General features: G+C 44.5%; 1 protein-coding gene across 1 annotated transcript; it reads right to left on the bottom strand.

Annotated features, from left to right (window-relative positions):
* Positions 1 to 9128: 9128 nt before the first annotated feature.
* Positions 9129 to 11017, bottom strand: LOC101556394 (zinc finger and BTB domain-containing protein 14-like; the record flags this gene model as incomplete). Its single annotated transcript, XM_012935303.2, is given in 1 exon segment — positions 9129 to 11017. A coding segment is annotated over 1 exon segment (1485 nt), but the record flags the coding sequence as incomplete, so codon positions are not given.
* Between the last annotated feature and the right edge of the window lie 634 nt (positions 11018 to 11651).

An 11651-nucleotide genomic window follows, 5' to 3' on the forward strand; every position in this document is an offset into this window, starting at 1 on the left:
GAGGGAGGAGAGTGTGTGGAAACACAAGAAGGAGCTCACCAGGACCAGGATTTTGCAGGTGGCTCTAGACTCAGCGGAGGATCTGGAGGCAACATTACTCCTGTGAAGGTGTTGGAGTCTTTGCTTGTGCCTGTACAGAAAGAAAATCATGGAGCCACTGGCACAGACCATGATCACAGAGAGCAACACTTCAGGTACTACAACTAATGCTGAATATATGAAGCCTGAGACTTTGTAGTCCTCATAAACATAAAAACAGTAGCCCAAATCACGTTTCTTGGTGGTGTTTCTCATGCTCCAGTTCCTAGATACATAGAAACTGTACATAGGAAAAGTGAGATTAACACACAAGGAGAAGATCCAGCAGAGGGAAATGGAGCCAGTGACTTCTTGGGGAGCTTTGAGTTTCAGCTCCTTCCAGCAGGAGTCCCTGGGGCTGATGGTAATGGCCCGGATGACACTCAAGAGGCAGGAGGTACCAATGGACATGCCCTTGCCCACTCTCTGAACATATAAAAGAAGGTTACAGCCAACATCACTAGAGAAATGTTTTATCCCCAGAACTGCCATTGTCTGGGGGGCCCCTTTTGAGATAATGACCAAGGTGTTGGAGACAGTCAGGTGCAGGAGAATGAAATCTGTGCTCCTCACTCTGCCTTCTCTGTGGTAAAGGGACAGGTAGTGGCAGAGAAGAGAGAAGTTCCCCAGTGCTCCCAGAAGCATCTGTGATAACACGACGACTCCTACCATTGTGACCCCGAAGAGGATTCTGTCTGTGGGCTCACTGTCATCAGGCAGAGGGCAGCAGGCATTCCTCTCAGCTGGAAGGCTCATTAAGGGCACCTGACACCAAGAATCAGTTGTTTCTGTGCTCCTGTGAAGTTCCCAGAGACTTCAAGATGTAGAAAGAGATTGAAAATATTTCTGTGATATTTTGAGGACTATCAGACATGTGATAAAATGCTCTTGATGGGGTTAAGTATTCATGTACCAGCATGAGAAACAGGAGGCAGGTTTCCTTATCGTGGCAATAAATTAAACTCTCTAGTGTTAGAGAACAAGTTAGCACTGTCCCCTCCAACTCAAATCATGCCGGAATAGATTACTGAATAAAATTTATGAACGAATCATGTTTTTTCCTAAATCGTTAATCGGAATGTTTCTTATGTTGGTGTACAACATCTCACAATCTCAGGCCTAGCTAGGCTTAGATGTTAAAATTTTTTTCTGTTACTGTTACTTTAACTGACTATGTTTCTGGTTATGTAACTGACTTTGTACTGTTTCCATTGACTAAGTTAATTTGCATATTCTGCCTATGTGGCTGAATATCACTGGTTAGAACATCAAGCTAGTTAATAAAAGGGGCTGAACAGGCTGCTCTCTGGCACAGCACAACACCAGAGACAGTTTTGTGATCCTCCAAAAAGTATTTCTTTCGCGTGCATATCTTAATGCCTCAGACTGTCTAACCACACCTTACTGCAACATTCTTAATTAGCAGAGAACATATTAAGGATGTACAAATGACGAATATGTTAAAATAAGAACTAGGGTGCTGGGGAATGGTAAGATGGGTGGGTGTTTGCGTGAAGCATAGCTGATCCATGTTGGATACCCAGCACCTCATGGCACCCCACGTGGTCTCTGAGTCTCCCTGGAGTGATTCCTAAACATAGAGAAAAGAGTAAGCTTTGGGTGCAGCTGGGTGTGGCCCCTCGATTTAAAAAAAATATCAAAAATTGGTTTTTTTACAAAGAATCTCAGAAGAGAGAAACAAGCTGCAGAGATTTCCCCCACCCCACACCAGGCTGATCTTTCTAGGCACCTCAGGGGGGGGGGGCAGGTGTCCTTCTACTTGCCCCCAAAGAACCCTAGCATCCACAACCTCCAGAACCCAATCGCCAACAGGCTCATGGTTGACCTTTACAGGCTTGTCCTGAGCCCCCAGTGCATGAGATTGAATCCACTGAAAAACCCAGGTATGTGGGACTTGTGACTAAATCTCCAGGCTTCTGTAGTTGGGAATGGCTCCTCTTCCCAGTTCCCTGCACTTCTTCTTTTCTGGCAGTCATGCCTAGGAACTGCCTCTGGGTGTTATTTAAGCATGACAAGGCCATGATGAGAGAGCACAAATTAATCTCGGAAGAGAGCAACATGCTGCAGAGATGACTCTGAATCCCAAAATGACCATCCAGTTGAAAAAAGTGTAACTCATATCTAGCACCGTATCTAAGTTTTGGAATATCTTCTACAATTATGCCACTGATATACCAAGAGTAGCAAACCACATTCGATGGAGTGTAAGGAAGAACGTAACCAATTTTAATAAAAAATACATTTGACATATATATGTATATGTATATTTTTATGTATATGTTAGTACACAAGACTCAATCTTCAATAGCAGGTTAATAATCTCTAATGCAGGGGCTTAGTGGCATTAAGATGAGATACAACAATTTTCACAAACTTTTATCTAAGGAAACCTCTTTAGATGGTTTTTAGTAATTATACATAACAAGCAATACAAGGTAAATTACATACCATTTTCCTTTGAGGCAGGCTTGGAAGGGGTGGTAAAATTCCAAAAGTGGTGCTGGGGAGGTGTAATGGTGGTGGGATTTCTGTTAAAATATTGAATGTAATCAACTACTGTGAGAAATTCTTTGAAAATAAAAATTGAAAACAAACTTCAACTATTTATTAAAATTAAGCAGTGACACCAAAAATTGTTTTTCCTAAAGTTAGACTCCTAGACAAAAGGGGATGAGGGGAAGTTAGAAAGAGAAGAGCAAGGGGGAGAGAACTGAGAGAGATAGAGAACAATAGAGAGAACAACAGAGAGTGAATCATGTTTTACTGAACCAATAATTATGGGGTTTGGGGGCATTGGGCCAACCCATGGATCATTCTTAGAGGGGCACAGGGAGTCCTGTGCTGTGCCAGGCACCAATCCCTGGTTGTTGTGTCCAGGACAACTGCCATACCCACTGTGACTCTCTCCAGCCCTCTGTGCTTCCCAAATCCATGTGCTCTCAGTCCAGCACAGGATTTGGTGATGCTGTCCTAAAATTCAGCAGAAAATGACCCTAAAGGGGCCAGAGTAATGGGGCTGGGATGCCATTTGCCTCGTGCATGGCTAACCCGTGATTTATCCCCTAGGGTCCCTGAGCATTGCAAGAGAAATTACTGAGTGCAGAGTGAGGTCAGGGCAGTGCCAGGTCAGATCACCCAAAACAACAGGAAGAAAAGCTATCCCAAAAGTTTGCATGGTTTCTTTAATACTGCAGCCTTCTTTGAACGAATATTTATTGCAAAAAATTATTGTTTATACTCTAATGGGCAAAGCCAGGCATGGGGCCTTAAAGGCCAGTGGACTAGGAGCCGCTGTGTCTGGGGTGCCCACATGGAGCTCTCCAGGACCAGGAGCCTGTGGTCGCACCCACGACCTGTGTGCACAGAGAGCCCATAGGACTCAATCCCCAGGGTCCCTGCACTTCAAAGCATCCCTTCAACTTCAATTGTGTTATGAAGTTGGACTCCGGTGTTCTTACTGCTCCCAGAAAATAATATCAAAGGCAGTGAGCAGCTGACGTGCACCCCTCTCTGCAGACCCTCACTCTCTTGTCATGCCCTGCACACTCCTCCCGTCACCAGAGAGCATTCCCTCACCATGAGCCTCTCAGCACAAGCTCACAGGGACAAAATGCCTGGGAAAATGATGACCTGGTATGTCCAGGGGGGAGATATAACACTTTTTATTTGGAAAAGAATTCCGGATATGTCCCTGGTGTTTCCAAAGGATGCACTAGCCTTAGGCTTTCATTCTACTCTTGACTGAGATAAGGATGCTCTGAGCACCATCTCAACACACGAACATTCATTTCTGATGCTGTGCTGGACTGAGAATAGATGGATTTGGGAACCACAGGGTTAGCCCTGAATCCTGTTTCACTGTTCCTGGGACTGTCCCCTGTCATCTTCTTGTGAAGATAAAGGTCATCTACAGAGAATAGCAGGGACTGCTAGGAGGTGTTGGCCCTTCTCTCCTTTTCACTCCCATGTCCTCACCCCAGAGAAGGGATTGTTCTCTCTGATCTTGAGCTCTGCCCTGGGATGAGTTTCCCCCAGTCACATGCACTTACTCAGCATCCTTCCTGGGTGGCCTCTGCCTCTCACACTGACATCACAGCAGGCTGTGGGGCTTCTTGATTCCAAGAGAGCAGCTCCAGGGAATGTCTCTGTGCCCAGGCCAGGGAGAGGGAGGTGGCCAGACCTGATATAGCTGTGTGGGCAGTGACCTCACCTCCCTGCAGAACTGCAATTATCACTTCCCCTGCAGGGACAGTGACAGGGCAGCTTGGGGAGCTGACATTTCTGGGAAACTTTTGGGAAGTTGCTAATTGCTAAAGTGGCAACTTGCTGGTGAATTTCTGCAGGGAGACATTGTGGTGCTTGGGGAAAATCTCCTTTTTCCTCAGGATCCCTCACAACAGTCTAGGCTGCAGCTGTGCTGAATCCACAACAACCAGGGATTTGTTCAAAAATTAACCCAAGGATGTGGGGAACCTGGGAACTTATGCTTTGATAGGGGTAAGATGAAGTGATACAGTCAGCGTGGAAAGGATCAAACAGTTCCTATAAACATCTACAAATGCAATTCTACTTTCCGTTTATTCAAAAAGGGTGATAGACACAGCCAAGTGGGTTTTTACCCCCATGTTCATAGCAACCATTGTTTTCACAATTGTCAAGCTGTGGAATCCACGCAATTAGCTCCAACAGAGGAATGAATAAGCAAGGTATGGAACATGCTACATTGGAATCGTCTTAACAGGAAGCCTTAACAAGAAGAGAGACAGAGCCTGCACACTACATTCATGGGTATAAAGGCATGTGATAAGAGAAATCAGTCATGAGAGGAAAATAGTTGCCTGACTCTTGTTCGAGGTAATGCTCCTGATTAGATGGCCCATTTTAGTACTATTTTCTCATTCTCAGACGGTGCTCATGGGAAAGGTATTAAGTCTGTGTGAAAGAGGAGTAAGCCTGTCTCATAAGGTCTCTGGACAAGACTCAAATGAGATGTTTCAATATTTTATTAACGCAAATTCTGGGTCCCAACACTGGGATGGAAATGGAGAATGTGGTCTTGCTCTGACTGGGTTTGGACTCAGATTTGGCCGTAGCAAAAGCTTCCGGATAGTGGAGCAGGGAGGGGGGCTCCTGTCCTACCAGGGAGGAGCCTCTCATCAGTCCCGTGTGCCCCAGGGAGTGTCACCTGGCAGATTCCGCAGTAGTAACAAAACAGGACTGAGAACAAGGCACAAGGGTGCGAAGAATGTGGATAAGGGGAGCCGCACTCTGCAGGTTTTAGGGACAGTGGCACCACCAGTGGGACAGATCGAGACTGGAACAGAAATGCCCTTGGACACTCTCTCCTCAGTGCCCTCTGCACATCCCAGCTCCATGCCCCTGCAAGTGACCTTGACTCTCCTTCCTTGGCCCCACAGAAACCAACTTCCTCCTTCCTCCCTGTCCCACTCATGAGGCAGATCTGAGCAATTTAACCCTTTCATTGGTAATAAGGACCTGACGTCCAGCCCTTGCAGGGCGAGCTTCACAAGGGCTACTCAGTGGCTGCATAAGCTAATGAGGAACCACAGATCTGAGCTGGGCGGCATCTTCTTCTGGGACCAGCTTCCTTCTCTCTGAGAATCTCTACAATCAAACCTGCATCTCATGTCAGAGCCTCCTTTTGTTTGTTTTTTGCTTGTTTGTATGGATCACAGCGGGTGGTATAGAAGATTCCTCCTGACATTGCTCTCTGGGATCACTCCAGCGGAGACTCAAACAATCATCCAGGATCCATGAATCAAGCCGGGTTCGTCCCCATGCCGTCAACCACCTCCTCTGAGAGACTATCCACTTTGGCCTCTGCTTTCTCTTTAAGGATGGAAACGCTTTCATTATTTGCATCAAACATATTGTACTTATTTATTTTCAGTCCAAACAGACTGTGTCGCTTCCACATCTTAAGAATTATGAAAACCTTACTATGGATGAGGGTGCCCATACACCTGGCCGGGTGTTTTTTATTCGGAAAAGTATTTAAGGTTGGCAAAATCCTTCATGACGTTGAAGCTAAAGGTATCTTCAAAGATGAAATGCCACTGGCCAAGCAAGTGGAAACAGATAAACTAATGGGACTATCTTAAACTAAGAAGCCTCTGTACCTCCAAAGAAACAGTGACCCGAACGAATACAAGGACAGTCTACAGAATGGGAAAGGATATTCACCCAATACACATCTGAGAATGGGTTAATATAAAAGATATACAAGGCATTGGTTGAACTCTACAAGAAGAAAACATCCAACCCCATTAGAGTATGGGCGTTGAAATGAACAGAAACTTTCTCAAAGAAGAAATCCAAATGTCCAAAGGCACATGGAAAAATGCTCTTCATCACTAATCATCAGAGAGATGCAGATCAAAACAACAATGAGTTATCATCCCACACTACAGAGACTGATACACATACAAAAGAACAGAAGCAACTGGTATTGACGTGGGAGAAAGGAACTCTCTTTCACTGCTAGTCCGAGTGCTGACTGGTCTGGCCTTTTGGGAAAACAATATGGACGTTTCTAAAAAAAAGAAAGAAAGAAACTGAGCTCCAATTTGATTCAGTAATACCACTTCTTGAAATATAACCCAGAGATTCAAAAAAGTACAGTAGAAATGACACCTGCACTTGTAAGTTTATTGCAGCACTATTTACAATATCTTGAATCTAAAAAAAAAGTGCCCGGCAACAGATGATTGGTTAAAGAAACTTTGGTATACAATGGAATGCTTTGTAGCTGTTAGAAAAGATAAAACCATAAAATTTGCACATGAGTGGATCTACATGGACTGTGTCTTGCTAAGTGAAATGAGTCAGAAAGAGCAGGACAGACACAGAATGACTACACTCATCTGTGGAATATAAAGTCACATCATAGAAGAATAACACCTAAGTATAGTAGAGATAAGGGCCAGGAGATCACCCCATGCTTTTAAACCAATCTCATATGCTGGGGGGAAAAGCTGGTGGGATGGAGAAGAGATCTCTAAGTAAATGATGGTTGGAGGGTTCGCTCGGAATAGTAGATGTGTGCAGTATAACAAAAATGCCAACGTCTTGTGGCGAAATGCAAACAAAAGGAATAGATTCAAGCACCCCAAAGGCGGAGGAGAAAGGAAGATGGAAAAGGAAGGAATTGCCTTAGCTTTTCTTTTAGGCTGGTCCTCCGACCACCTAGTCTATTCCAGATTTAGGTTGAAACACACAGGGGATAATCACCGCATACCTTTCCCGAAGTCCTCGCCCACTTTTATGGTGGTGACTTCTATGAACGTGGCCACTTCTCCAGCGGTGCTTTTTAAGGGGTGCCTTGTGCCTTGGCCCACGTTAGGTGCCACCTGTCTCATCCATTGGAACTGATAACAGGGTTCACGAGGAGAGGGAGCGAGAGTGAGATCAATTAAGCAGGCATGAACTTAGTGGCTCAGGAAGGGGAAGGAAAACAAAAAACAAAAAAACTATGTACTTGGAACAGTGGGACGCTTGGGCAGTCTCGGGCCGATACCAGTGCACGCTCTGCGGAGATTCGACCCAGGTGGCCACACTTTTGTGCTGCCGCTTTGCTGCTGATGAACCAGAATCCGGAGGCCAAGTAGATTACTTTTGGTTCCAGAAACTGCTTGCAGCCATATCCCTAGACTGTGAACTAAGTCATAGCCCCACGCCGGCCAAGGACAGAAAATATTCTTTTTTCTTATTGGGCGGCATGGCGTCAACCATATTATGAGGACTACTTATTTTTTTTATGAAATAAAATTACTTTAATGCATCTTAAAAAAAATCTTAGCCACCAAATCATTTTTTCAAATTGACATTTTCCTAAAATTGTGCACTCTAAAATAAAAAATACATTTTTACAGAACATAATTCAAACTACTGTTGGTATTTCAATATACTCACAAAGAAATGGTTTTTAATAAATTGTATACCAAAATTGGAACGGCATTTCTAGTTCTGTTCATGGCCATGAAAAGGCAATCAACTTCGACTTAAAACTGTAACCAGTGGTGAAATATACTTCAAAAACATAAACATTTGGTCTGACAATCTTTAATATTGGTTAAAAAAGTCTGATGTTTGTTGCTGACAGGTTATTTTAATTCAAATGTGCAAAGAAAGTGCAGCTGTCTACTTTTACTTGAAATACATAAGACCAACATTTCTATACTATTTACACATTTAAGGTTTAAAATTTGTTAATTTAAGTAAGGATAGTGCATCTCCTTTTAGATAAATCTTGTGCTACCAAGAGACCCGCAGCTTGATGGCATTTTGTTAAATTACACAAATGGATCCAAAGTATACCTGTTCTTGTCCCAATTTTGATCCTAAAAATGCAATTTCAAAATCAGTTAAGAATTATTTTGATTAGAAATCTTGGAGCTGTTGAAAATGCGAAAGCACCTGCCTTTTACCCCTTTACCTTTCTAGTACTCTCACCATTGGGCTAGCTCACAAACCTCATTTGTTACAAAGTAGTAATGTCCCAAAGAAGAGGAGGCAACCAAGTTTCCACACCACCAAAACCCCCAGAGGATTTGTTCAGCCTTTGGGACTTGTGACCTCATCTTTTGGTTATAGGTATGGACAATAAAAATGAAGAAATACTTCAGCAAAGCAATCATTATTTGTCCACCAGTCAGTGGAAACAAGTGTCATATAAAATGAACAAACCATATATAAACAAGGACAATTCTGCATTTCTAGAACTTGTTTTCACATCTGTGCAATGCTCTTGGTCAACCGTGCAGCAGTACTTTATGCCTCTACATGAAGTCACTTTTTTTTTGGCTTTTTGGGTCACACCCAGCTGTGCACAGGGGTTACTCCTGGCTCTGCACTCAGGAATTACTCCTGGCAGTCCTGGGGGACCATATGGGATGCTGGGAATCAAACCCGGGTTGGCCGCGTGCAAGGCAAACGCCCTACTCGCTGTGCTATCACTCCAGCCCCAGTCACTTTTATTACATTATTTAGAATGCTATTATGTCCGTAAGTCACAAATAATCCTGATGATTGGGAAATCAATTTACTCAATTATCACTCTGTGCAACACGCTCACAAGCGCAACAAGTATAGAGAGAAAGTAACAATGGAATAGAAGTCTCTCACTTCTGAACTGGACACAGGAGTTTTCAAAATCATAAAAAAGAGAGAAGGAGGGCTTACTGGTGACAGTAATACTAAACACCAGATGGGACAGTGAAACTGGTCAGAATCAAGGAACATTATTTCCTTGAAAAGTTTTACAAACACCCAACCAACCACTGCCATTAGTCCAGTGAGTACAATGTCCCACAAGTTTCCACAAGAATACAGTGACTGGTGTTCACTGATTCTGAACAATGCAAACTCAGTCTCACGGCTTGCCACACAGGCCAATGTTCCAGTCCCATCATTTCTAGCTACAGGCAATTGTTTCCAACTGCTGCTCTGCTTCAGTGGCCATTGCTACTGCCTGCAACTGTTCAGTCTCACTCTGGATGGCACTGGGGGTCACCTGCTTCCTCTCACTGTGCATATTGTTCTCATGCCTTTTCAGATCCAACGCCTTGGCAAAGGCCTTAGTGCAGGAGCCACACACGAAAGGCTTTTCTCCTCTGTGTCTCCGCTCATGATCTTTGAGGTGGGACTTGTGTTTGAAGGCTTTGTCACACATGTGGCATGCGAAAGGTCTTTCATTACTATGCACTCGCTCGTGCTTCTTTAAGTCCGGAGCACGAATAAACGATTTTCCACACACATCACAACTGTAGGGCTTATATCCGGTGTGGATTTTTAGGTGTTCCTTCAGGTGGGTCTGTGTGGTAAAACCTTTTGTACACATCTCGCAAACAAACGGCCTGTCTGCCGTGTGGAGTTTTTCATGCTTCCTCAATCGGCCCTCATCAGAAAATGTCTTCCCACAAGCCTGACAGGCGATCTGCTCCCAATGGTGGCCATAGAGCAAGTACTCAAATTCCATGTCACTGGTGGCTGTTGTCCAGCCTGGCATCTGTTCATCCTTCACCTCGCTCATCCCATCATTAAATGTTAAGGCTTGAGGGGTCTGAGACCCCAAGTCTTTTGATTCTGGGGTTTCCATGGACTCTACTTCCTGGCCATAGCAATTCACCTTTTGCACTTCCTCACTCCCCAACTCCTTCAGGATGGCTTCCTGAACCCTGAGCGTCGTCGTGGGTGACTTGCCATCCTCCTGACTTGGGGGCGTGCCTTCTACTGTGTCATCTGAAGGGCTGTCATCCTGATCTCTAATTTCCTCTACATCATCATCTTGGGTGTCAGTAGCATCTCCAATAGGGCGATTTATTTTGAGGCAATACTTACTTTTTGACTGGCCGTTATTTTCATCAGGGCTAGACACGTCACGCTTCTGAGAATAGAGTTTATCCAAAAATCGAATATCAAGGATATGGTCTGATGACATCATTAAATTAACATCTTCTTTTTACACGGAAATCTTAGCTGTGTGCATGTAGTTCAGGACCTCTTCAAATATATCAGAATGAAGAAAATCTATTTCTATGACAGAAGAACTATCAACCTCAAGCTCCTTGAAAAGCTTTTTAAAGTAGGTGCTGCAGGCTGCAAGAACGCATCTGTGTGCTCTGAATTTCACATCTTCAACCACAATAGCGATATCACAAAATTCTCCTTCCAGGCGTTGTTCATTTAGCGTTTTCAAAAACAGAGTTTTATGATCATCATCATTATATTTAATGGTTTCAGACATACTGATAAAAAACTCCTGTGCTTCCCGGGAATTACAGGCAACAATGACAAATAAGTCAGCTCCATGATTTAAGAAAACAGGTTGAGGCCAGGATTCTCTGGTCCTGTCTGCTGGGTCTACTCTAACTCCACATGCGGAGAAGAGCCAGTTGAGTCACTAACAGCACTCAGTGTTCTTCTTCCATGAACAACTCAGGCTATTATCTTAATGCTTTAAACACCAAATTCTTCAGATCAGAATAACTCTGATCAGGGGCACACCAGTCATAAGCGGCGACCGCTACAATGGCGGCAGCGCGCTCGGAGCTCGGGGACGGGAGGCGGCGGCGCCCTGGAGCCTCTGCAGGCCTCGCTCTCCTCGCCAGCCGCCGGGGAGGTGCGTTTCCACGCAGCCCCCCCCCCCCCGCCCCCCCCCCACCCCCCCCTCCCCGGAAGCTGGCCTCCTTCCCGAGCTGGCCGGCAGCGAGCAGCTCCGCAGCCCTGCGAGCCGCCGCTCGCGCCCTGCGCACTTCCCGGGCCTCTCGCGCCAAGGACTAGTTATTTATTTATTTATTTATTATTATTTTTTTAAAGAAATATTTTATTGAACCACCGTGAAAACAAGAAAAAAATACAAAGCTTTCAGGTTCAAGTCACAGTCAAATACTGATTAAACCACCATCCCTTCACCAGTGCACCCGTTCCACCACCAAGAACCCCAATACACCCCCCTCCCACCCCACCCCCCATCTAAGTAGCTAATGATATTCCCATTATTCTCTATATATATTGAGTACATTTCATATTTC

Source organism: Sorex araneus, chromosome 8 (genome assembly GCF_027595985.1).
Source record: "Sorex araneus isolate mSorAra2 chromosome 8, mSorAra2.pri, whole genome shotgun sequence".
Classification (NCBI taxonomy): domain Eukaryota; kingdom Metazoa; phylum Chordata; class Mammalia; order Eulipotyphla; family Soricidae; genus Sorex; species Sorex araneus.